This window comes from Rhineura floridana, chromosome 2 (genome assembly GCF_030035675.1).
Source record: "Rhineura floridana isolate rRhiFlo1 chromosome 2, rRhiFlo1.hap2, whole genome shotgun sequence".
Lineage (NCBI taxonomy): Eukaryota > Metazoa > Chordata > Lepidosauria > Squamata > Rhineuridae > Rhineura > Rhineura floridana.
In genome coordinates, this window is record NC_084481.1 from 26,886,103 (window position 1) to 26,913,798 (window position 27,696).

Sequence of the window (27,696 nt, forward strand, 5' to 3'; positions counted from 1 at the left end):
AATGGGCGGTAAAATGGCCAATGCAATTTAATGAGAGCAAGTGTAAAGTGATGCATGTCAGGGCAAAAAACCTTAATTTCACATATAAGCTTATGGGGTCTGAGCTGGTGGTGAGTGACTAGGAACGAGGCCTTGGGGTCTCGTACCAGCTAGCTCGATGAAGATGTAGACCAGTGTGTGGCAGCTGTGACAAAGGCAAATTCCATGCTAGGGATCATTAGGAAAGGTATTGAAAATAAAATATTATAATATTATAATGCCGTTATACAAATCTGTGGTGCAACTGCATTTGAAATACTGTGTACAGTTCTGGTCGCCTCACCTCAGAAAGGATATTGTAGAGTTGGAAAAAGTTCAAAAATGGGCAGCCAAGATTATTAAGGGGATGGAGTGACTCCCCTATGAGGAAAGGTTGCAGCGTTTGAGGCTTTTAAGTTTAGAGAAAAGCTGAGTAAAAGGTGACATGATAGAAGTTCATAAAATTGTGCATGGCATGAAGAGAGTGGATGGAGAGTTTTTCTCCCTCATAACACTAGACCTCATGGACATCCAATGACGCTGAATGCTGGAAAATGCAGGACAGTTAAAAGAAAGTACTTCTTCACACAGTGCTTTGCTAAGCTATGGAACTCGCTTTGAGAGGAGGCAGTGATGGCCACCAACTTAGATGGCTTTAGAAGAGGATTAGACAAATTCATGGAGGATAAGCCTGGCTGGGAATCCAGAGTCTGTGAGTTCAAATCCCCGCTCGTGTCTCCTGGGTGTCAAGGGCCAGCTAAAGATCACCCCCACAGTGAGTGGCTTGGTTTACGTGCCCTGCCACCTGTGCAGCCGTGGGCAAGCTGCATAGTCCCAAGGAGCCCAGTTGCCCCCCAGCTGGCAGTTGCGGACAAGGAAGGGCCTGGCTTGTGCAGCTGTGGCAAGCTGAGCAGGCCCTAGGTAGCTGGGGAGGACTAGCCTCAGAGGGAGGCAATGGTAAACCCTTTCTGAATACCACTTACCAAGAAAACCCTATTGATAGGGTTGCCATAAGTCAGGATTGACTTGAAGGCAGTCCATTTCCATTTTCAATGGTATCAATGGCTACTAGCCACGATGGTTATCCTCTGTCTCCAGTCAGAGGCAGTATGTTTCTGAATACCAATTGCTGGAAACCGCAGTGGGGGAGAATGCTCTTGTGCTCAGCTCCTACTTGCCGGCTTCCTGTGGGCATCTGATTGGCTACTATGAGAACAGGATGCTAAACTAGATGGGCCACTAGCCTGATCCAGCAGCCTCTTCTTATGCTATTAGTTTTCAAAGGCCCCCACCTGAGACAGGTTTTTTTAGGCTTAAAGTCAAGAGAGAGAAAGCAACTAAAGGAATGCAAAAGAAGGAATATAATATTGGTGTAAAAGAGTTGGCAAGGTTCTATGAGTGTCAGGATACAGGCATCTTATGTGGAAAGCCACAGGAATTTAAGAATGTAGTTTAACAGGAGTTTTTTTTAAGAAAATACCCAGGCTTTTCACCTCTGACTGTCTAATCTACAGACTAATTAATTACTTTATTATGTAAATTTGTGCCTGTTTTTCACCACCTGATTTCCTAAGCGACTTACCAAAAACCCAACAACCATACAATGTACAAAAGTTAAAATATAAACATCAGAAAATTAAAACATTTAAGCATTCCTTCCTAGTCTTAAAAGAATCCAGTCAATATGGCTCGGGGGAGGGGGGAGGATAAGAAGGGATTGCCTTGATTCAAGGGGGCTTTTTGTTTTGTTTGAGGGTATTCCTCTCCTCCCCCCTTTTCTGTCCATGTAGCGAGGAGAACTTTGGACAATTCTCATTGTCACTTGGCAAGATGAGAAAGGCTTACCAAAAAGATACAGGCAGGCTGTGGAAAGTCATCACATGGCATGCATACTGAGCTTCTATTAAATTCAGGATTATGAACCAGCTACTGTAGATATAGTGACTGGGAGCCTGTGAAATCCCAGGCAGAGTTCTCCGAATTGGGAAATTGGTTCCTTTAGAGCTGATTTATACAAGACAAAGGTATGGGGAAGGCCATATTGCCTCTGGGACTGAATATCTCACCCACTCCCATCTTCTTGGCAACAGCCCAGGCCCTGGGTGCCTCTGTAACTCCTGGGCCAAGGAATTAGAGCCTTTTGGCTTATCATACACCAGCATCTTAAGCCCCATTTTTATATGTGATGCTGGAACACAAAGAGCACTTAGCCATACCGGGGAGGGGGGTGTTGCACATGGCCTGGGGTCGTGCTTCAGAGGGTTTTAATCCATGTGCCCTGGCCTATTTGTGTGCAACTTTCCTACACCAAAATAGCCTTGGCATGTGAACTCTGCACATGAAGGGACTGGCGCACGGATAAAGCTTTTCTCATTCCCTTCATGTCTCCTCTATATCATCCCAAAGACACTGTCAAAATTATGAGATATTCAACCCTGGAGGCTGCACAGCTTTCTCTGCCAAGCATGTCCACGTCTAGGGAACAGACTCACCACACCCTAGAACAGATTGTAAACACTGCCTTAATGCTCAGGGCTCTTTTTTTCCCTCTCTCTTTATCCACCCTAGGCCTTTCCAGACCAAAGCTCTCACAGTGATCTCTTTTTTATATGAGCTCGATAAAGAAAAGATCTATTATGTTATTTAGGCCACCCCCTTGTTTAAAGAAGAAGAAGAAGGGGAGTGGGGAAGTATTGTACACAAGATGAAAAGCTAAAAGGAAAACACACCAGCAATGGGTGTAGTTTCGTTCAGTAGCGAACAGCAAGCTTTTAAAATCTCTGAGAAACAAGCAAGCATGTTTTCCTCTCCCCAAACAATATTAACCTCTGGATTTATTTATTTATTTATTTTGGTAAAAGAACTGGTGTATGCCTAGAGTGTGAGGTTTCTGTATTAGCTTTCACAGTACCAAAGAAGGACCCTGCACAGATTAAATTTGATATGGTGTGTTCCTCATAAAGCCCTTATGTACCCCTCACTGAGCAACATGGTTGTGAATATAAATTTGCATGGCTTGTGAGCAATTGCTTGGTTGCTTCTGTTGGGTTAGAAAGAACGACTTGTGGTTTATTAGTAATCAAATAATGAGAAACCATTGGATGCATATATAAGAATGAATAAGGATATATTTCTCACACTTATCTCTGATAGTTAAGAGAAGTCTTTCCCTGCCTTGTACCCTCTGGCTGGACTGCAGCATGGCCGATGCTTAGGGATGATGGGATTTGTAGTCCAAAGCATCTGGACAGCACCAGGTTGAGGAAGGCTGGTTAACAAGATTCTTATCCTTATTTTAAGTACAGGCAGCATTTGCACGATCAAATCCTGGCTTATTAAGCCAGGATATACATGGACTCTGTACATAACTGAGTGGCCCCCTTCATGCCTCCCTTCACATGAGTAGGGAAACAAGCCAAGAAGCTGCAGAACTGTAGCTTCCCATTATATACACACCAAGAAACTATGCTTAATAGCTTTCAAATAAGCCATGATACAAAGCCATGGCATTTGAATCCTGGCTTGTTTGGAAGCCATACATCATAGTTTCTTGGGTGTGTATGTAACAGGAAGCTTCTTGGCTTTTTTCCAATTCAAATGAAGGGAGAAGTGAAATGTTAGCAAAGGGACTGTCTGCGATTAAGCTATTAAGCCAGGATTTGATTGTATGAACCAGTTTATTGCATGAGCCCTGTGATCGTCATCCTGCCAAGTGTTGCAGGAGATGGAGATGTCTGGTAAAATTTACAGTAGGATGCATTGTAAAATGGCTGTTTACATCCACCCACATTTTGAACCAGCAAGCAGTTTCAGGACACTGAGTACAACCATGTGGTTTTCTGTGATGTCAAATTACCAAAGAGTGAACATGGCCTATTGGCGGGACCACATGGCAGGCTTCTCCTGCAGATCTTACTTCGCAGGCAGATTAATATGGAGAGATGTGTTCCTTTGGGTATTTGGGCCCCAAGTTGTTCAGGGCTGTACATATTAAAGCCATCGCCTTGAATTGGACAGAAATGTACAGGCAGCCAGTGTATGCAGCTCCAATATGAAAGTGATCTGGCCATGCTGTGGGTTAATGGTATGTAGATCAATGAGTTTTTTATCTTTTACAGAGTAAGGGCTGTGTGATAAGAGGGAGTAAGCTTGGACGGAATGCCGCTGGGATAACCTAGAAATACAGGAATGGAAATGGCTGAGGACATTTTTATGAGAAAGGATTTAAGGATGGTGAGAGTAATGTGGATGGTCATATTGCATGGCCTTGACTGAGATTGCAAGCTTTTGGGACAGTCAAGTGTATGTTGTCTCACACGATAAACCCCACTAAACTCTTACAACAGGGTGAGATACAAAACAATAAATATTTAAGTCTTGCATTGTAAAGTCTGCTCCTGGCATTGGCTTGGGAGTTCAGGAACGACAAAAGAAAGTACAGGCATACCCCGCTTTAACGTACGCAATGGGACCGGAGAGTGTACTTTAAGTGAAAATGTACTTAGAGTGAAGCAATTATCTTCACTTGTACTGCACGCAATCACCACTAGATGGCAGCGGTGTCGTGCCAATAAAGTGTCCGTTATTGCGAAGTGCGCATACTTTAAGCGGGGTATGGTGGAGTATGGAGCATGTACTTTATAGCGAGGCTACTTTAAGTGAAGCTACTTTAAGCGGGGTATGCCTGTACTTCTTCACACAGCACTATTTCAGGATGTCATGGTGGCCACCATCTTGGATGGCTTTAAAAGGAGGGTTAGACAAATTTATGGAGGGTAAGCCTATCAGTGGCTGCTAGCCACAGTGGCTATGTACCAACTCCAGCGTCAGAGGCAGTATGCCAGTTGCTGGGAATAGGGAGAGTGAGTGCTGTTGTGTCCAGATCCTGCTTGTGGGCTTCCCGTAGGCATCTGGTTGGATATTGGGAGAACAGGATGCTGGATTAGATGGGTCTTTTGTCATAGAATAGTGGAGTTGGAAGGGGCCTATAAAGCCATTGAGCTGGCCTCATCAAGCAGGGCTGTTCTTATGTTCTTATGGCTTGTTGAGTGCAATTCTCTAAAAGGCACATGCCACAGTTTGAGACTTAAAAAAAGTATATAATAATGTTTTCTTTTTAAACTCTTTACCTCCTCCTGCCATTAAGTTTTCTCTCATTTAGATTTACTGTATCTTTTCGTGTTTTGTATTTCTTTCTAATATGCCACAGGAGTTCTTATAAATGCAAGCGGCATAAAAAACCCGACAAAACACACAAATGACTGTTTGCAAAGGCTTATTAAGCTTTGGTATTGTTCCCTTCTGCTTTGTTGGAACCACATGACCTGCATGATATTTGCCTACTTTGCATTCAGAATAAACATAATTTGGCTAATCATGTTTTACAGAGGCACAGCAAATGGACAAATTTGGGTTGCGTTCCAAAATGGGGAAATACCAGCAGTTTTTTTTTTTAAAGTTCAGTTTAATAGTATGTGAGGAGCAGAAAATCCCATTAAATTAGAGCTAGGGGTCAGTGAATTTGATATTCAATGCCATTTCAGACATGGCAGTTAGTAAATATTTGATCTGAAAGTGGAAAGAGCCAGAAGGGGAGAAAAACACAAGAAATTTGTTTGCATTTTATGCTGCTTGGAGAAGAATAAAAAGAAACACCTGCCAGCTCAGAAATTTTGAGAAAATAAGTCAGGAGGTCAAACATGCAGAACATTTTAAGAAACGGATGAAACAGCTTATGAGACCTTTAGAAATTATGCCACAGTAAATGAATTCAGACATATCAACCCAGTCCGGTCACAGATCCCAGGATTTTGGACTAGATGGCCTTTGGCCCAGTCGAGCAAACCTCTTCTTGCATTTTTAGATGCCTCAGATCAGAGATGGGAAACCTGTGCTTCCACACTACAACTCCTATCATTCCTGCCTGTTGGCCATGCTGGCTGCTCAAGCTGATGGGAGTTGTTTTATTGTTTTATTGTATTTATATATTCCTGATTGCTTTATTTTATGTACACCGCCCAGAGAGCCCTTGGGCTTAGGGCGGTATATAAATTAAATTAAATAAAAAATAAAATAAAAGTTGTAGTCCAACAACTGTCAGAGGGCTACTGATTCCCAGCCCCTGCCATAAAGCTATTGGGAGGCACTTCTGTTTACTACATAACATTTTTAAATGAAGAAAGAAATCAGTTGCCAATGAGCAGCGATTGATCTTCTCAAACAATCTCTGTGTCAAGATTATTTAACCACATTGTGTGAAATGTTATTTATTTACAATTCTCTTGCTAGATTTTAAAGGTTCTGTTTGGTCCTCTGCCAGGTATCAAGTCAGAGGGAGTTTTAGCCGTGTAAGGAAATATAATTTGTATTGTAGAAACAAATCCTCGCTAGCCATAACACAGATTAATTCTGCAAGGTATTGAGAGAAGCTTTGTCATGTGCAAACAGAACAGAACTGGACATAAACTGTTTCATTGCCTTGATTTCATGAGTTCCCAAGACATTAAGCTGCAGGCTTTAAGCATGCTATGAATCCCAAAATGCTCCTTGTGACGCCCTTCCCTGGCTCTTCCTGTCAGGTTCCCACCTGTTCGTGGTTACTGCCTGTCACTAGGCACCACCAGGGACTCCACCAGTCCGGACTGTCCTTTTTTATGGTTTCTCTCCCCGCTCTAGCACAGATCTGAACAGATCCCCCTGCTAGGCAGCACCACCAGTCACGTCCTATAACCAGTAGTCCCAGAGACTCTGCCTGAGTCTCTCTATCAGGTTACCTCTGTGACTGAGTGCTTAAGCTGTCCCCAATCCCTTTGAACTTTATATATAATTCTGGTTTGCTCTGAATACTTGTGGTGTTATATTATCCCCTTCACTGCTGCCACCATTTGTTACAGTTTCCCTTCAGCCTTGGTATTTACCTTACCCTCCCTTCTTGTCTGTGAAACCCCAGCCAAGGATCAGGCCTTTGGTAAACCAAATATATTTATTAAATAACAAAGATAACAAGATTTCTTTATAAAGGCACTTAAGCATATGGTTTCATCTATTCCTGAGGTACTGGTCTTAGTATTAATCCAAACTCCACACTCTCCTCACATGCACCAACTCTCCACACAATCTCCTCTCACAAACCCACCAAAACAATCCACTAACGTCCACCGTCCACCCAGATTCAACTGTCATCCTTCCATTTATATCCTCCAGCCATCCAAACGCTCAGCCAATCATCCAGCATTCTACTGCCCATTCACTCCCCCCTCCTCTTTCATTCCACTTACCATGTATCTCCTATCCAAACAGCACTTACCATATATACACTAATACAGGAACATCACACTCCTCCCCAAAGTTGCCCTGGATACCCATCCATAATCATACCCAGCTAAAGAATGAATATGAAAAGAATTGCATAAAATGCTTTCTTAAGAGTTGAATCAGTATACTTCTGCTGAGGCCATTTTAAACAATACACTTTATAGTTTGGTATGCATGCCTTTGCGGAAAATACAAGCCTCATGTATCAATTGCAGCTTTTCCTTTTAAAATACATGTTAACAATGATCAGAAAAGGATCCAACCCCTGCTTGTTTGCATTTTAAAGGGAAGAGACACAAGATTATATCTAAGTCATACTCAGAGAAGACCCACTGAAATCAATGGATGTAAGTTATTCATCTCTGCTTATTTCAGTGGTTTTACTCTGAATGTGACTGAGTCGGGCATAGCCCAATATTTCTGCATGAATGTGCCCTTCATCACTGATGTGATATGCTATGGTATTTTGTACTTCAATAACGGCACCTTGGAAAATGAAGCATCTCATTAAAAACACACCCAAGTCATCCATAGGACACTAGTGATATAAGAGGTCCTTGAATCATGCTCTAGCTTTCTTAAATTAAGGGTGGTAAGCAGTGCCAGTGTAACTACATTAGGGGCCCGCTAATGAAGTTAAAATCACTTTGCAGCTAATAATATCACCTAGATCAGTGTATTCCAAGTGAACTTAAAGTTCCTTGGAAGCTTGTCTTGGTTCCTCAATGAGAAGACTAGCAATGGTAGACAAGATTCTATAAAAACAATGTATATTTTAGGGCACACACTCACCTCACATGGAATTACAGTGCAAGCTGGTAGACCTGGACAGAATACCACATTAACTGAGTATGCCCCCTAAAACGGAATCCCCATAATCCCCCATAATGCACTGAGATTCCATTGCAGAAGTACAGGGGTTCTACAGCAAGAACTGTGATATAGAACAGGGTTCACTGAATGTAAAAAAAATGGATTAGATCCAGTCTTAATTATTCATGATTTCAATGGGTCTTTTCTTAAATATGACTAAGTCTGGACCCATCCCACTGTGTCTATAGTACCTATAGCCACTTTTACCATTATTCTATCCACTAAAGGTAGAATTGAACCACAAGCTTGTTTCCCAAGATGTCACTTCATGGAACAGATGATAGAAAATTCCCATGCTTCATAGAACGTGATGGGATTTTTTAAATTTCACAATACAGGAGCTCCCTTAAAGATTGTGAAACAAACACCAGAGCCTTATATTGTTTCTTTTATACTTGACGTGGTGGTCTGGCATTTTCTGTGAGGTTAGCAGGATTTATCTTTTTTTAAGAAAAATGCTCAACCGAGTGCAAGATGGCATCTGCGCACTGCATTCAGAGATTCAACTGTGGGGCAGCCTCGCCAAGAACCTTTCTACCAAGAAACCATTTTGACAACGGGATTGCGCTGTCTGTTAACCAACAGCTGACAAATAAAAACATCATATCTGCAGTGTTTTGCAATCAGCTTCTCACTGGGAACAGAGTTGAAACAATTGCAACATTTTAGCTTGCCTATCTCATTCTGTGTCTCAAGACATCTCCCCCCTCCGCTCGCTTCCCTCACAGTATGAAGGCAAACTTATCTCATGAGCATTATCCAGTTCAAAATGATAAACTATGTATGTAACAGTGAGTTATGAAGATGGAAACATGCAGATATTGCAAATGGCAACAGAGTGAAGAGAAAGGACTTCAGAAATATTGTCAAAATTGCATAGTTTTTCTAAGCTCCAAAGCTGTGCCAAGTTCATTTGCCCAGTTCATTGCAGACTTCTGGGATGTACCCTGTAGAACTATGTTATTTTTATAAGCACACAGTTGTGAAGGAAGAACTTTACTTGGGCCTCTATAACCTCTTTGTTTGGAGGAGATTCCTTCTGAAATATTTGCTTTTCCTGGAGTTTCTTGGCTGCGAACGTTACCCACTGCATTCCATTCCACCATTGTGAAGAATGGCTGCTATTATAACATCTACTGGTTGGTTTTCTTTCCTCTTTTATTTGTATCTATTTCCATGAACAGTTTATTCCGTGGTAGCTGGTGCCCATTGGGACTGGTAGGGCGGAAGGCAGAGAGACCAACAGTAGGTGGAGCTAATGACAGGCAGAACCAACTAATTCTGGTTTTGTCTCCATCCTCCCTGCTGAGTTCTGAGTGCTGGATCAGACTAACGGTCCATCTAGTCTAGCATCCTCTCTTTCACAGTAGCTAAGCAGATACGCCTGGAAAGCAATTGCTTCTAAGAAAATATTTCAGAAAAAAATCATGTAACACTCAAGGTCCCTGGGAATCCATTGTAGGTTTCATGTGTCTAAAAGTGGTAGAGAGAGAAAAATAATTTTTGTCCCTCTTAATAAACAGCTATCAGGTTCAGCCCATCAAAGTTCAGAATAAATCAACCATATCTTTGGTCAGGTCTCATATGTGATCGGGGACATTGTTGGGAAGTGGCTCAGGGGCCCTGAATCTTGGATTTATGTGCTAGTTCCTGTATCTCCTTCTCTTCTACCTTTTTTAAAAATAATAATAATAATAATAATAATAATAATAATAATAATTTTTGCTTAGAGAGAAGCTGGACAACTCCCCAAGTACCTACCATCTTAATTTCTCCACGACATTTGCGCGTATAATTAGCATATGCAAATTTGTGACATGGGCCCATGCCCGAGTCCTTTAGGTAACTCGCAAGGTCACTGTATGTGAAGCCAAAAAGTACACTAGACTTGATCTCTCTTTCATTTTTTTGTATTGCATGTGAATGCTATTAAGGCGGGGAAGAATTTGCAGCCACTGTAGGTTCTATTTTTGTTTTAGGAACCAATTTAAAGCAAAACTGATTTAAGCCCCAGATAATAGGGTTATCAGTCATAAATTTCTACTTGAATTGCACCACTTTCTTTTTCTTAATTTGGATTTTTTTAAAAAAGTCATAATAAATACAAGGAGTATTTAAAAAAAACACACACACACACAAGCGTCATTGCCATAAGCTTTAACAAGTTATCAAAAGCATACTTATATTTGTTGGTGACATTGGCAGAATTAAGACTCCCAGAATATTATGTTGCACAAGAATCTTGTTCCACACATATGTGCTATACACAGTTCTGGGAGAGTGACTTTGGTTTTGTGAGACCTTTATTCTCTTAAATTTATATTCTGCCTTTCTTTGGTCATGAAACCCAAAGAAACGTACATGTGGTTCCCAGGCAGTCTTGGGCACTGCCCAGACCCAAAGCTGCTCATCTTCAGCAAGGTGGTGGCCTTGGATGCCTTCAGACCATGCTCTGGTGTGCATCTTACACACAGAGAGAGACACAAAGTAGCCATTCAGGGTGTCCGCAGACAGCCTGTTTGTTGAACATTCCTTCTGATTTGTTTGCGGGAAGTTCGATGATGTTGTGTCAAAGCAAGTGTTATTCCACACATTCCAGTGCATTTTTCTGTCACTTTCCTTATTGCAAAAAGTCTGGTGTTTAGGCGAAGTGGGTGTGTTGCACAAGACCTCCCAAGCAAATATAATTATGGAGCCTGAATTTGCCGGTAGGTGGTTGAATCCCACCTGAAAATAGTAACAGCCTGGAAGTGCCCTCAGTCCCAGAGTCAAGGATACCATGATTGGATGTGACATTTTTCCAAAGCTTACCTATGGTTAATTCATGCTGCTTTTGAAAAGGTGTTCTTATCCAATCAATTCCATATACAAAAGTTTGCTGTGAAAATACTGAATAAAGTCTAGGATAGATAAAGTGTACGTGAATGATAGTTTGTATTTCTACTAATATTTATTTATTTATTATTCCACACATCCACCATAAATATTTTATGGCACCTAGGTCATCACAGCCTCTCCAATATTTGATTTTAAAGGTGTTTTGTGTATTTCATAAGGCCTTGCAGTGAAGGTGCCATCGTTGTTAGAGTTTAGAAATGCTTTCATTGTTTTTACTTGGAGTTGTACCCAACTAAGTTAGGTGTGGGGAACTTTTGGCCCTCCAGATGTTGCTGAACTACAGTTCCCATCATCCCTGGCCATTGGCTATGCTTGCTGGGGCTGATGAGAGTCGTAGTTCAGCAACATGTGGGGGGGGGAAGGTTCCCCATGCTTGAACTAAGTCGTAATCGGAGTAAGCCTGTTGAAATCAATGGACAAGTTAGTCAAATTCATTTATTTCAATGGGTCTACACTGAGAATGACTTAGTTAGATACAACCTAAATAGTTTAAAGGGTGGTTTTGATATCTCACATTATTCAAAGGAGATGGTGGCCACGGAACATTCCCCTGCTCCTTTTTTTTTAATATCTTGAAAGTACAAAGCAGAGAAAGGACACAAAAACCATTAGATACAAAAGGCATAAAATCGCTGGCTTTATGAAATACAGTTATTGTAACAACTGTGACAAAATTAACAAAAGAATGTACATGTCCCAAGGCTAGATCTCATGCCCTGCTTACAACATTGTCTTTCTGCTCAGCTATAAATAACTATCCTCAATTAACTTTGAGTCCTCCTGGCTTTCAATGATTGGAAACAGAGTGTTAATGCTATAGATAGACCTGTCTAAAAGCTATGTCCTGCATTTTTTTTTCACCCCACCCCTTAATTAACGTAGGGCCCTGATTAACGTAGTGACGGGTAATGGGAGGTATGGCGTTAGGAGGAGAACAGGCCAGGTAAGGGGAACTCGTCCCAGACAAATTGTGTCTGTGCCTTGTTCCGGTTCTCCTCATATCCACAGGATTGTTGGTTGTCCTATCAGCCAGCTCTCGGATCTCCAAGTGCTGCTTTTGAATGCCAGGTCGGTACATAATAAAACCTCACTTGTCCATGATTTAATTCTGGAGGAGGGTGCCGACCTGGCATGTATAACCGAGACCTGGGTGGCTGATCAGGGAGGAGTTGCTCTTTCCCAGCTTTGCCCACCCGGGTATTTGGTTCAGCACTGTGGTAGATCTGAGGGCCGGGGAGGGGGGGTCGCTGTGGTCTATAGGAGTTCTTTTCCTCTCACCAAGCACCCTGTCCAGACGGCGACTGGTTTGGAATGTCTCCACCTTGTGTTGGGCCAGGGAGACAGACTAGGAATACTGTTGGTGTACCGTCCACCTTGCTGCCCAACAGCTTCCTTAGCTGAGCTGACAGAGATAGTCTCGGAGGTCCTTTTGAGGTCCCCTAGACTTTTGGTACCGGGGGATTTCAACGTCCATGCCGAGGCTGTCTTATCTGGCGCAGCTCAGGACTTCATTGCCTCCATGACAACAATGGGGCTGTCTCAATTTTCTACTGGCCCAACACATGTGTCGTGACATACTCTCGATTTGATCTTCGCCACTGGACATGGAGATGGTGATCTGATGGTGGGGTGTTTTTCATCTACCCCATTGTCATGGACAGATCACCGCTTGCTGAGATTTAGACTTACAGTGGCTCTTTCCCTCTGCAAAGGTGGAGGATCTATTAAGTTGATCTGCTCCCGGAGCCGGATGGATCCTGTAGGTTTTCAGAGGGCTCTGGGAGATTTTCCGGCTGATAGGACTGGTGCTCCTGTCGAGGCCCTGGTCGCACTGTGGAATACAGAAATGACCCGGGCTATTGACATGATCGCTCCCACGCGCCCCCTTCGCTGTAGAGCTCATACAGCTCCGTGGTATACCCCGGAGCTGAGAGCGATGAAGCATGAGAGGAGGAGGCTGGAGTGCAGATGGAGGAAAACTCCCAGTGGATACAATCATGCCTTGGTAAGTGCCACCAATAAGTTGTATACAAAAGCGGTAAGGACAGCAAAGAAGCTCTATTTTGCTGCCTCTATTAGATCATCTTTAAACCGCCCAGCGGAGCTTTTTAAAGTCGTGCGAGGGCTCTTACACTCTGGCCCCCATGATACTATGGAAACATCTGAGACCCCCTGTAATGAAATTGCTGGACACTTTCAAGATAAGATTGCATGTATCCGCAGGGACCTTGACTCTGATGTTGTGACAGATGAATCCATTGAAGTGTCCAGAGCACGGCCTTGTCTTTCTTTATTGGATGAGTTTCAGTTGGTGCAGCTCGAGGAAGTGGACAAGGTGCTTGGAATGGTTCGGGCGACCACGTCTGTTCTGGATCCTTGCCCATCTTGGCTAGTGAAAGCTGGCAGGGCTGGAAGCACCGGTTGGGCCAAGGAGGTGGTTAATGCCTCCTTGAGGGAGGGAGTGGTCCCTGGTAGCCTCAAGGAGGCAGTAGTGAGACCTCTTTTAAAGAAACCCTCCTTGGACCCAGATAATTTAAACAACTATAGACCGGTGGTGAATGTCCCTTTTCTGGGCAAGGTTTTGGAGCGGGTGGTTGCCAGCCAACTCCAGGCGCTCTTGGATGAAACCGATTATCTAGATCCGTTTCAATCCGGTTTCAGGCCCGGTTTTGGCACCGAAACAGCCTTGGTCGCCCTGTATGATGACCTGTGTCGGGAGAGGGACAGGGGGAGTGTGACTCTGTTGATTCTCCTTGATCTCTCAGCGGCGTTTGATACCATCGACCATGGTATCCTTCTGAGGAGACCCGCGGAGTTGGGTGTAGGGGGCACTGCTTGGCAGTGGTTCCGCTCCTACTTCGCGGATCGTCACCAGAACGTAGTGCTTGGGGAACATCACTCGACACCATGGACTCTCCATTGCGGAGTCCCTCAGGGGTCGGTTTTGTCCCCCATGCTTTTCAACATCTACATGCAGCCGCTGGGTGCAGTCATCAGGAGTTTTGGAGTGCGTTGCCATCAGTATGCTGATGACACGCAGCTCTATTTCTCCTTTTCATCTTCTTCAGGTGAGTCTGTTGATGTGCTGAACCGTTGCCTGACCGCGATAATGGACTGGATGAGACCTAATAAACTGAGACTCAATCCAGACAAGACCGAGACATTGTTGGTGAATGCCTTCCCTGCTCAGATGGTGGATGTTAACCCTGTTCTGGATGGGGTTACACTCCCCCTGAAGGAACAGGTATGTAGTTTGGGGGTTCTTCTCGACTCTTCCCTGTCTCTCGAGGCCCAAGTGGCCTCGGTGGCACGGAATGCGTTTTACCATCTTCGTCTGGTAGCCCAACTACGCCCCTATCTGGACAGGGACGACCTCGCCTCCGTTGTTCACGCTCTGGTAACTTCAAGATTGGATTACTGTAATGCGCTGTACGTAGGGCTGTCCCTGAAGACAATTCGGAAGCTTCAGCTGGTGCAGAACGCAGCTGCCAGACTACTGATGAGGACCAGTCGGTCTTCGCATATAACACCTGTCTTGGCGCGTCTGCACTGGCTTCCTATTTGCTTCCGGGCGAGATTCAAGGTGCTGGTTCTTACCTATAAAGCCTTACACGGCGTGGGACCTCAATACCTTGTGGAACGCCTCTCTCGATACGAACCTACCCGTTCACTTCGTTCAGAATCTAAGGCCCTCCTCCGGGTACCAACCCATCGGGAAGCCCGGAGGGTGGTTACTAGATCTAGGGCCTTTTCTGTGGTGGCCCCTGAGTTGTGGAACAGCCTCCCCGAACAGGTACGCCTGGCGCCTACACTTTTATCTTTTCGGCGCCAGGTAAAGACCTTTTTATGCTCCCAGGCATTTTAATTTTCTTAACCATTTTAATCTTTTAATCCGTATTTTTAATTTTTGTCGTATTGTGTTTTTGTAGTGTTTTTTGTTGTTTGTTTGTATATGTTTTTATGATTTTTATTATGATATATTGTATTTTATCTTGTTTGTTCACTGCCCTGAGAGCTATTCTGCTAAGGGCGGTATATAAATTGAAATAATAAATAAATAAATAAATAAAATAATTCTATGTATAAATTCAAACAGGCACCTACAATCCAGATATTTCTTTGTTGTTATTTTTAGTTATTTCATTTATTCTCATATAACCTCCTGAAGCGATGTAACAATAAAAACATACATAAAAACAATTTCATGTCCAACACAGATACAGACTGGCATACAAATCTTCACTTAAAAGGCTTTTTGGAAAAGAACTGTCTTCAAAAGACGACAGACAGAGCACCTGTCTGATTTGTAATGCTCAAATGTAATTTCCTCCCCTGGTTTCCGCTATGGCCTGTTACACATACAAAAATGTTGTTGCTATTCCATGTCTTGTTTGGGTTTTTTTGCGACAAGTAAAGCTTTATGGTGAATGTATGCATTATAAATTGCGCACCCCAGCTCAGTGGTAGAGCACATGCTTTGCCTGCTGAAATTCCCAGATCCATGAAATTTAGCTCTGTCAAGAAGTACAGATTGCAGATGTAGTATTCCAGAACAATCTGCATTGCCCCTGGGTTGGGAGGAAGGGATGCTTAATGAGATGTACTGCTGCCAATTGCTTAACCAGAGTTTAAAGGTGAAGCTGGTTAAGCAGGTGCCCTGGTTAGCCTTAAACACAGTTGTGTTGTTGACTTGCAGTTAATGCTGTTCAACCCAGCAGGGAGAATTTGCGTTCCACAAGGGTGTGTGTCTGAGAACGGGAAATGGGAAATGATCCTGCATCCTGCTCCTAAGTACATTAAGAAGTTGGCAAGGTTACATCTATACTGGCCTAAATGTGGACTGACAGGACTACTATTACAATGTAGTTGACAGCTCCTAAACCTATTACTCTTACACTACATAACAGAACAATTCCCCGGGGAGTAAGTGATTACTGGTTAAATATACTGTGCCAACAAACAAACAAAAAATTAACTTCCTTTGCCTCATTATTTGAAAGAAAAATATTTGTGTTTTTCAGGGCTCTGCCTTGTTTATCAAGTCTGTGTCATGTGAACACTGAATAAACACATGTCCGCTCTTTACAGGAAGAAAACGAAATCCCTGCCAGTGTGTTTGTGAAAGAGCCTGTTCCCAGTATTACCGATGGGAAGGAAGAGCCTGTTGATGAGAACAAAACTTTGGAAGAAACCATGCACACGGTGGAGCTCTCATCGGAAGATGAAGCGCCCCATGAGGAAGATGGTGCAGATGACAGCATGGATGAGAAAATAGAGGAGTCAAGAGCCGAGAAAATCAAGAGGTCAAGCCTCAAGAAGGTGGACAGCCTGAAGAAAGCATTTTCCCGCCAAAATATTGAAAAGAAGATGAACAAGTTCAGCACCAAGATTGTCTCTGCTGAGCGGAGGGAGAAGATTAAGAAGTCTCTGACCCCTAACCACCAGAAGTCCTCCTCCTCAAAAAGTTCATCTTTCAAAGTCTCTCCCCTTACATTCAATGTGAAGAAAGTTCGTGATGGTGACACTTCCACAGAAATAGAAGACAAGCCGACATTGGCTATTGCCGGCGAGCACACAGTGAATGACGAGGAGACCTCCTTCACGGAGATTCACCCAGACCTGGCCTCTCCCACTTCTCTGGCTGAAGAAGGAAAAGCCTTTGCTGACTCCCTGGAAAAAGAAACCGGAAGTGACGGAGAAATGGCGGTCAACAACAACATTGAGCTTGCAATTGTTGAAGAAGGTGATGACTATAGGGCTTCACTAGAAATCAGACAGGAACTCTATGATGGAAGGAACAAACCGACCAACGGGGAAATAGAACACTCCGATGAAGAATCGAGCCGGGCAGCTGTCCTCCATGTTGACCAAACTGCATAAATGGTTTGAACCCGTTATGTTTCTGAATAGATTTTCTTTCATTACATGAGTAAACCAGGGTATACACTTGTTACACAATAAACATGGGGCAACAGTAATTTAAGGTGGAGTAGTTGTTTTTTTGAAAACTTAGATTTCCACAAAAGGCTCATTTCATGCCATTAGAATTCGGGGGGGGGAGGATGAGGTCTGATCCTGAGGTAAAAAATGCTACTGTGCTGCATTTCAAAGGCAACCCTGACACACCCACCTTCCCCACTTTTTTATCATTCACAAATTGCTGCAGTTGATGTCAGTGGCAGGTGTAGCCAGATGTGGCTATGGCCATCCCACATTCTTTCACACTCTCTCTCTCGCATACATAGCACAAATAACAAGCAGACATACAGGCACACAGCCTCCCCTCCTCTGTGCAGGTCAGCTGAGAGGGGGTTAGTGCTCCCTCTCCATTCATCCAATGATTGACTGGATGACCAGGTAGGGGGCAATTTGTTTTTCCACCCATCCCAGCCGTGTGCCTACTTTAATGTTTTTTATCTTTTTGCTGCTGCTGCTGCCAAAATCAGTTAGGGACCAGAAAGATGGGTTTGGGAGGGCAGTTTAGGCCCCTGAATGGAGAGTTAGCCACCTCTTGTGTTAAAATACTGAATAGTTGGACCAGTGATCTGACTCAGTATAAGGCAGCTTCCTGTGGGCTTTTCCCTCTCTGTACGTTTTTTCAAGCGGTTTGAACCTATTTTCCCTCCCTATAAAGTACTTAAACTTGTTTCCTTCATGTTACTATTTGATGCGGTAAGGCTACCACAATGTGGCACACTTTTTTTTAGTGTTAACCTCGCATGATTAAGAGCTGGTGGCTTCATTGTCAGTGGGCCAGTGAATCCCCTCTGGGATTTAGTTTTCGAATCTTGGACATCTTGAAAGTTCAGACTAAAATCTGGGGTGGATTCACTGCCCCACTGACACACCAGCCTCCACTGGGCCCTGATTATGCCGGAGTGAGTTGAGTCTTTGGAAGCTAGGGCTCACCCCATCGCACATTTGTTATACAGCTCTCTCAGTACACGTGGGTGCATTGAAAGGGCATGTTTTACCAAGCAAAGTCGATGTGGTAAAGAAGATTGCTATGTGGTGGCTTTGACACATCAAAAAGTAATACGAGAATTGGATCTCAGCTGCTTCAGTAGTCAGTAACTACTGAGACAGAGCAGTTAGATTATTGGGTTGTGTGCTTGGTTTTGGCACCATATTAGTTGTCTTTGGGCTTTATTATTCTTGACCATTTTATTTTATCCACCTCCATTCTGCTCAGGAGGAGGGATTTTTCCTTATAAAAAAAAGAAAAGGAAGTAGCATTACTAGAACTACAGTGCAAGCCTATACATGTCTACTCAGAAGTAAGTCCTGTTGAATTCAGTAGGGCTTACTCCCAGGTAAGTGTATGTAAGACTGCAGCCCTGTATTAGTGGAACTTAATGGGGGATGGTTTCCTGAGGGCCAGATGGATTAATGTTTATTCCATAGGTCCCACCATATGGAAATGATACCTTGGCATGGTTGTCCATGGGAATTGGGCTGATAAGACCCATTTTTGCACATAAACCCATGGACACCTGTAAGATGCATGTCTCAGGGTGTATTCAACCAAATCCTACTCAGAGTACACCCACTGAAATGAATGAACAAATAAAGTTAGTCATGACTATTAATTTCAGTGAGTCTACTCTTGACACCAAATACCACTCCTTGCTGTAAGGTAGGGGTGGGGGAATCTTGCTCAGCAACCTTCTGAGGGCCATGTGCCAGTGGTGGGTAGGGCCAGAGGCAAAGGCGGGAGGAGCAACTAATGTAAATTTTACCTTTTGCCCAGTAACCTTGTTTCTACACACACCCATCCACCCTTCTCCCTCCTCCTTCCAGGCAAGCAAAAGGCATGATCAGAATGGAAGGACACATTTCAGCCAGGCAAAAACACTTGAGGGGAGTGTGAAGTAAGGCCAGTGAGAGGTGTGGCCTGAGGAGAGTTCCAGGGGCCTGGATGGTTGCATTTGGCCCCTAGGCGTGAGGTTTTCCACCCTTGCTTTAGGTTGACTTAGGATAAACCACCCAGAGTAAAGTACAGTGGGAAGATCTCATTCTTGTATGTCTGGATTCCTTTGGAATATTTAGAATGAGGGGAGGGATGCTGTCCAGGGCAAGCTGAAGGTGTACTCATCAAATTTTGTTCACGCTGCCCCTTCCCCACAGGAGAGCTGCCCTCGAGGGCAATGTTGGAACTGGTGATAAGCAGGAGGCGTGCCAACAAGCTGGTTGTATGTGTAAGCTTGGCACTGTCTGCATTTGCTCTCTAGTTTAATTTTATTCAAAGTATGCTGATTCAGTTAAATAATGTATATACACACATATATTTTATTTTGGTTTATTTTAAGAGAGAAATGGTATTTGCTTCATAAAATCTACAATGTTGAAATGGCAAAAGGGAGAGAGATACTGTAACTGAAGCAGTTTGTGTAAATAGATTGTGAAACAGATTCAATTATATATGGACCCAACTACTGTATTTATAAGTGCAAAGAGAGGGTCAGCTTGCCATGTTGCAATGTAAACTGATAAATGTAAAGAGAATATACAAAGAAAAATAGAGGATATTAAGATTCTGCTAGACTAATGAATGACACTTATGTCGTACAAGTGAACCATTCTGGAAAGATATTTTCATTCTGCACCTGCAAAAGATCACAAACAAGGGTATTCTGAATATATGAATATATATAAAATGGCCACAGTTCAGCAGAAAGTGACATGGAAGTTAATCCATTGATTTCCATGGGACTTGAGTTTGCATAACTGCATTGGCCAATGTCCAAAATGTGCAGATTGTTGGAAAACGTGGAGAAATGATGACCTTCACACATGTGATGAATGCCCAACAGCATGAAGTAACCTGGTGAATGCTGATAGCGACTATCAAGTGATAGTCAAGTGAATTTGGATGCTGTCCATGTTTTTGGACGTTAACCAGATGCATATGGGATTATCAACATGTCCTTGTCATTTTTGACAGTTTTCACATGTTGAACATTCACTGTAATGTGTAGGATTTGTCTTCAGATGGAAATGTACAGACAATTTATAAAGTGGACAGAATGTTTGCTTTTTCAGCTAGCGATGTCACTAGTGTGTGTTTTATTGTGTGACATGAGATATAATGGCAATGAACACAACCAACCAGGAATTTTTTCTGTTCAGGCCCAGTGTAGAAGCATGCACAGTTCTGTTTCATTCCAGTGGGACTTTGGACCTGCAGAGCTTCCATTAAACAACTGTGGGGGTTCCTTCCATTATCTTTTGCTTCTTGAAATATGTACTGGACTTCACAATGATACAGCTTCTGAATTTTCTGCAAATATACGTTTCAACCAAAATCTGGACATGTTCAGAAATGAAACTGCATTCCTTCTGTGTTTCCTCCTCAAAACCTCCATCCTACTTTACAGTCACAAATGTAAACTAGCAGCAAACCTACAAGTGCCTGGCAATTTTATTTTGTATACATTCTTTCTTCCCGCCCTTTAATACTGATAAACTTGCTTTTGCATAATATTGCACTAAAGCCTTGCTTTATTCCAAGATATTATTTAGAACTGCAAATTAAAGAAGTCTTCTAAGAAAATATCTTGATGACAGTGAGCTATTCCATTTGGAGAGCTTCATGCAGTCATTTTTAGGTGTCACTGGATGTTTAATCAGAGCTTATTTCTGAGCAGAACTATTGAGGGCTAAACGTTTTTTAAAAAAATAATATGAGAGAGTTGCAATCAGTAGAAACAACTGTGATATTATCCACACAGATTCATCTTATTTTGAATTAACAACTATGCCTGTTACTAACTACAAATGAGATCAAGTAAATAAAAATCAAATTGCATTAAGTTACATTTGTCTGACAAAGTTATTGTAGATCTTGGCAAACAAATCATTCAAGATGTGATTCTCAGGGCCAAACTCGACATTGTGTTAAATGGTATCAACGGGGAGGGAGGATTTCATCCCAATGCAAATGGCATCTTCAACTGAGAGATTTTCTTCAGGATTGCAGCAGGTGAGGAAAGGGTTATATTTCTCCTCCATTGAACGGTGACTGTTAGCAACCTTGTCCTGGATGCTATTTGCACTTAAAAAAAAACACCCTACACTTTAAATACAAAGAGGCAATTAACATCTCTGCTTAGCTCTGTTCAGCGAAGGAGATTGATGCACAGAAACAGGCTTCTGTGTGTGCAACTGCTCATGCATATCTGGAAGTGCCTCCCCATCCACACGGCAGTGCTCATCCCTAGCTGGATGTCACTTTTGATGCTGATAGAGATGCAAATCCGCTTCTGGTTGACGTGTTGCATGTGACTGCAAGGCTAAGTGTGTGTTATGGGCGAATGCATGAAATGAAAACCCCAGAGCTTTTTTCTTTTTTTTAAAGAAACTTCAGAGGGAGGATTTTGAGCAGAGAAGTGGCTTGGGGAGGGGAGAGAGAGAGGGTTGCTTAACACTTTCCTCATCTGCTATTTCTCTGCCCAAGATCTCACCTCTAGTGGCTTTTCTCACCATTAAGTTCAAAATGCATGTTTTCACCCAACTGTTGAACCCCATGGGGCAAAAAAAGGGGGGAACAAGTAGAAAAGCATGAAGCCCTCTCATTCCTCCCGCTTCTCCTTTGCTTAAAATCCCCCCCCCAGTTCCTTTTCTTTGAAAGAAAAAATCTAGATGAGAGCTAGTGCGGCATAGGAGTTAGTGTCTGACTAGGGTCAGGAAGACCCACATTCAAAGCCCTAGTCATTCGTGAAGCTCACTTGGGCTAGCTAGTCACTATCTCTTAGCCTAATGTACCTCACAGGGTTTTGAGGATAAAATGGGAGGAAGGGGACACACAAAACATGTCAGCTTGAGCTCCATGTTACACATTCACCTATAGCTGCAGTTAACCCAGAGCTTGGAAAAGTTACTTTTTTGAACAACAACCCCCATCAGCCCCTGCCAGCGCATGCTGGCTGGGGCTGTTGGGAGTTGTAGTTCAAAAAAGTAACTTTTCCAAGCTCTGAACCCCACAGTAGCATGCACCTATCAATGGACTGGGACTTCTGCCCCATTTGTCTATCTTCTGTTTTGATTGAAGGAAAAAGAAAGGAAACACATCGTCTTTAAGAAATCGGAGCACCATGTTTCAAGCGTAGTTCTAGGGATCACCTTGCCAGCCCTAATGCGCGTCATAGTTCCATCTGCATTTTTTATATTGTATTGCGCTAGACTTTTTAATACGGTACTTTTTAAAGAGATCTACAAGCAGAAACATGTTGCAGCGGATGTTCTGTTTATTTGTGCAGATACACTGGTGTCATGCAGAGTGCCACATAGTCTTTAGAAGACTTAATTTTACTGACAGGCCAAAGCATGAATGTTTAACCTTCATGGGATTGCTGTCAACGTCCTGCAGCCCTTTAACACTTGCTAGGGAATTGAACATCATGTTTGCATTTCAGTCTCAGCTCCATCTGTATTGTTTATGCTCTTGCAAGCTTTAAGTCAAACAATGCCACTATGGAAGAAATGGTCAACAGGCCTGTTTTCGCAGGCTCTTCTCAGATGCTTGTGTCTCGAGAATAGAAAATCTTGCCGTTGCCGTTGAAAGGTAAGGGTTGCCAGGTTTTATGTGTTTAAAAATAAACAACAATGTGCAGTTTTGTTTTTTGTAAACAATGAGGTGCTGGTACTCTTACCTTGATAAAAGTGCTGTGGGTGCCAGCACAGAATGCCTGCTAGGAACTGCAACAAAAGGGCTGCCGGGCTGTCATACCGGTGGGTACTGTCACACCAAAAAAAAAAAGCCCTGGCAATGTGGAAGTAAAACATATATAAGGTAGACAAGTCGGTCTCTATGGCCCGAGGCCCAAAACAATTGTTAGAGTGTGCTTTTTAAAAACAGAATTATTCAGTTTTAAAAACAGGCAGGGAACCTTTTTCAGCCTGAGGATCACGTTCCCTTCTGCACAAGGTTCTGCACAACCTTTTGAAGACCGCATGCCAATGGTGGGAAGGGCCAGAGGCAAAAGCGGCCACAGAGTTCAATGCAAGTGTTACTTTTGTATGCTGGTTTCTACGCACGCTCACACTCCACCCCCCTCTCTCCTCCATTCAGGCAAATGAGGCATGATCAGAGTTGAAGGACACATTCCAGCCAGACGAAAACACTCAAGGAGGGTGTGAAGCAGGGTTGGCAAGGGGGAATTTGGGGCAAGTCCCACGGGCAAGATAGGGAGGCTGCGTTTGGACCCCAGGCTTGAGGTTCCCCACCTCTGAAATAAAACATCAACAGAGAGGTAGCAATACTTTCCTGCACATTCTTGTGTCCCCACTTCTCTCTCGCCTTAATATAAGACTCCAGCCTTGCCCAGCTATGGCAGATTTATAGGGAACCCACGCTTCCACGTACACACAGAAATATTTTACTAGTTCTTCTCAGGCACTGGGTGTTTTTGTTTTGTAATAACAGAGCAGTTAAAAAAAACACTCAGTTCAAGCATCAAAGATGTATCACTGAACACCAAAGTCAGGATCATTCAGACCATGGTATTGCCGATCTCTATGTATGGATGTGAAAGTTGGACAGTGAAAAAAGTAGGTAAGAGGAGAATCAACTCATTTGAAATGTGGTGTTGGAGGAGAGCTTTGTGCATACCATGGACTGCGAAAAAGACAAATGATTGGGTGTTGGAAAAAATTAAACCAGAACTGTCACTAGAAGCTAAAATGATGAAACTGAGGTTATCATACTTTGGACACATCATGAGAAGACCTGATTCACTAGAAAAGACAATGATGCTGGGAAAAACAAGGGAATAGAAAAAGAGGAAGGCCAAACAAGAGATGGATTGATTCCATAAAGGAAGCCACAGACCGGAAGTTACAAGATCTAAACAGGGTGGTTCATGACAAATGCTCTTGGAGGACATTGATTCATAGGGTCACCCTAAGTTATCAACTTGAAGGCACATAACACACACACGCACACAGGTCAAGCATAGGGAAGGCTCATTCATTTTTGGAATGAGATTGGCAGCTGATGGGTGAGTGGATGAGTGTTTGTGGTGTGTTCTTATCATGGAGGATAAAGCTATCAATGGCTCCTGGTCATGATAGCTGAGTACTTTTGCCAGTAGCCTGTGCCATGCCTCTGAGAAAGTTGCGCGGGGACACAAGTGGGGAAGACTGCTGTTGCACTCAGGCCCTGCTTGCAGACTTCCCATAGGCATTTAGTTGGCTGCTATGAGAACAGGATGGGCCTTAGATCTAATCTAGCAGCGCTTTTCTTAGGTTCCTGTTGCAGCCGCATCAAATTAATGCATCACCAGAACTATGCCCCTTTTATACACTGATAAATATATAACAGATGGGGAGGACATCTGGGGGAAATGTTCAAGCAACTATGAAGATTTGTGTACACCACTACATCATCATCATCATCACAAGAAATGTAACCATTCAAATAAAAGTGGGCACAGAGGTGACGAAGGCTTAAATGGTTGTTTACAGCTAAAGGGCATTGTGATAAGTTCTAAAGGGCATTTTGATAAAGAGTGATGGTGGTACTGTGAAATACTTTTATTTATTATTTATTTATTTATTATTATTATTAAATTTATTTATTATTAAATTTGTTAGTCGCCCATCTGGCTGGCTGTCCAGCCACTCTGGGCGACGTACAAGATAAAACAGTACATAAACTGTTAAAAATTTAAAAAACAGTAAAAACTAATCCGTCCCAAAAGCCTGCCTAAAAAACCAGGTCTTCAGGGTCCGACGGAAGCTCATTATAGACGGGGCATGGTGTAGATCATTTGGGAGAAAATTCCATAGGGTGGGGGCCATAATTGAGAAGGCCCTCTCTCGAGTCCTCACCAGTCTAGCTGTTTTGACTGGTGGGATCCAGAGAAGGTCTTCTGAGGCTGATCTTGTTGAGCGGCATCCCTGTCGATGCTGGAGGTGCTCCTTCAGATAAGCTGGGCCACAACCGTATAGGGTTTTAAAGGTTAAGACCAACACCTTAAATTGGGCTCGGTACACAACCGGTAACCAATGCAACTCCTTCAGCACAGGAGTGATGTGATCTCTACGGCTGCTGCCTGCAATCAGACGTGCCGCTGCATTCTGTACCAGCTGTAACTTCCGAACCATTTTCAAGGGTAACCCCACATAGAGCGCATTACAGTAGTCTAGGCGAGTGGTGATCAGGGCATGCACCACCGGTGGGAGCAGATGATTGGGTAGGGGCGTAGCCTCCGTATCAGATGAAGTTGATACAGAGCTGCCCGGCTCACAGCCGACACTTGAGCCTCCATGGACAGCTGGGAGTCAAGAATGACCCCCAGGCTATGGACCTGGCCTTTCAGGGGCAGTCGTACCCCATTAAGCACCAGGTCTATATCTCCCACCCTTCCCTTGTCTCCCACAAACAGCACTTTGGTTTTGTCAGGATTCAGCTTCAGCTTATTCCTTCCCATCCAGCCACTCACCGACTCCAGACACTTGGACATGGTTTCCACAGCCAACCTTGGTGAAGATTTAAATGAGAGATAGAGCTGTGTGTCATCCGCATACTGATGACACTGCAGCCCAAATCTCCTGATGATTGCTCCCAGCGGCTTTATATAGATGTTAAAAAGCATTGGAGAAAGGATAGAACCCTGTGGCACCCCACAAGTGAGGGGCCAGGGATCTAAAACCTCCTCCTCCAGTGCTACTCTTTGGTATCTCCCAGAGAGGAAGGAATGGAACCACTGCAATACAGTGCCCCCAATACCTAACCTCTGCAGGCGGTCCAAGAGGATAGCGTGGTCAACGGTATTAAAAGCCGCTGAGAGATCGAGGAGGACAAGGAAGGTGCATTCGCCTCTATCCCATGCCCTTCTCATATCATCTACCAAGGCGACTAAGGCTGTTTCAGTCCCATGTCCCAGTCTGAAGCCTGACTGAAATGGATCCAGATAATCCGCTTCTTCCAAGTGTGCTTGCAGCTGTTTAGCCACCACCCGCTCAACTGCCTTGCCTAAGAATGGCACATTTGAGACTGGGCGAAAGTTATTCAAATCTTGAGGGTTTATACCCCGCCTTTCTTTTCATCATAGAAACCCAAGGCGGCTTACATATGGTTCCCAGGTGGTCTCCCATCCAGGCACTGACCAGACCTGACCCTGCTTAGCTTCAGCAGAGTGCTGGTCTCATGTGCCTTCAGACCATGTTCCTGCAGTCTGCGCTGAATACAAGCAAGCCCTGGATACAAGCAAGCAGAGGGCAAAATATGATATTAAATGGAAACTACAGATTTTACAAGGCATGCAATAAATAAATAAATAAGGAGTATGAATATAGTGTAAGAAAAATGCCCCCAGTGAACAAATCTTGTCTTAACCTGTGTGTGCCCTCAGAACGTGACCATTTCATTCTAAACCCATTGGTGTCAGGGACAGAGCTTCCAGCAACAGCATACATTTTCCGTTGACTGTGGGCCTATAAAGTCATTGACTGGGGCTCTATAAAGTAGCTCACACTAGCCAGTAGCATGGAGATCTGGGCAAGAACTCTGGATGGTCATCACTGTGCTACACCTCCCTAATCCTTTATGTTCAGTTCATTGACGGAATAAAAAGGTTTCGTTTTGTCAGCAAAGCACAGCAGACACTGTTGGGAAATGCAAGCTTTATTCTGCTCCATCTCTTGCATCACTGGCGACATTTGAAATGTGTTTCTCATTCCCAGTGCTTTTGCTCATGGTAATTTAATTACATTGAAGGGAAGAGGCCAAATGGGTCCCCCCCCCCTCTAAAAAAAATGTTGATTCAGGTTTTTGATACTTACAGAAACTTCATTTTAGACCTGTGACCTGGCCGAAAGAAGGGAAGTGTGAGATGGGAAGGTGTCATTTTTAAAAACCAATTTTCTGGTCACAATGCGTCTTTAAGGGCATGGAAGATTGCATTGGCTATATTCACTAATGCCGCTACAAACGCTGCTTACGTTTCACCTCTCCGCTTCCTAATCCCCTGGCTTGAAAATGGAAGGGAGGTTGTTCAAAGGCAGAGTACACCTCTGGAAGAGCAGATGCGGGAACAAACTCTTGGCTCTTGTGCCTGCCGTGCTTGTTGGCTTTTTGAAAACATTTGGCTGGGCACTGTGAGATACAGGATGCTGGATGCCCCAGCAGCAGGGCTCTTTTTAAGTGTTCAGCGTGAGGCCGAGTGCAGCAGGCTGAAGTATAGGAGGAAGCATTCAGCCAGAGGCAATGCAGGAGATTACCACACTTGATTAAGCAAGTCGCAAGGGATTTTCCTGTATGGAAAGGTTACAACATTTGGGGCTTTTTACTTTAAAGAAAAGGCAAGTAAGGCGGGGGGGCATAATAGAGGTGTATGGAGTGCAAAAAAGACAAATAATTTGGTGTTAGAACAAATTAAACCAGAACTATCATTAGAAGCTAAAATGATGAAACTGAGGTTATCATACTTTGGACACATCATGAGAAGACCTGATTCACTAGAAAAGACCATAACGGTGGGGAAAACAGAAGGGAGTGGAAAAAGAGGAAGGCCAAACAAGAGATGGATTGATTCCATAAAGGAAGCCACAGATCTGAACTTACAAGATCTGAACAGGGTGGTTCAGATG

At 43.4% G+C, this 27,696-nt stretch overlaps 1 protein-coding gene across 1 annotated transcript in view; it reads left to right on the forward strand.

Annotated features, from left to right (window-relative positions):
- The window catches only part of CAVIN2 (caveolae associated protein 2), a 33,037-nt gene extending 12,122 nt beyond the window's left edge, over positions 1-20,915 (forward strand). Inside the window, exon 2 of the mRNA XM_061608183.1 lies at positions 16,192-20,915. Within this exon, the coding sequence (XP_061464167.1) occupies positions 16,192-16,983 (792 nt within the window). The 3' untranslated portion in view covers positions 16,984-20,915. The remainder of the gene's footprint in view (positions 1-16,191) is intronic.
- The last annotated feature ends 6,781 nt before the right edge of the window (positions 20,916-27,696 follow it).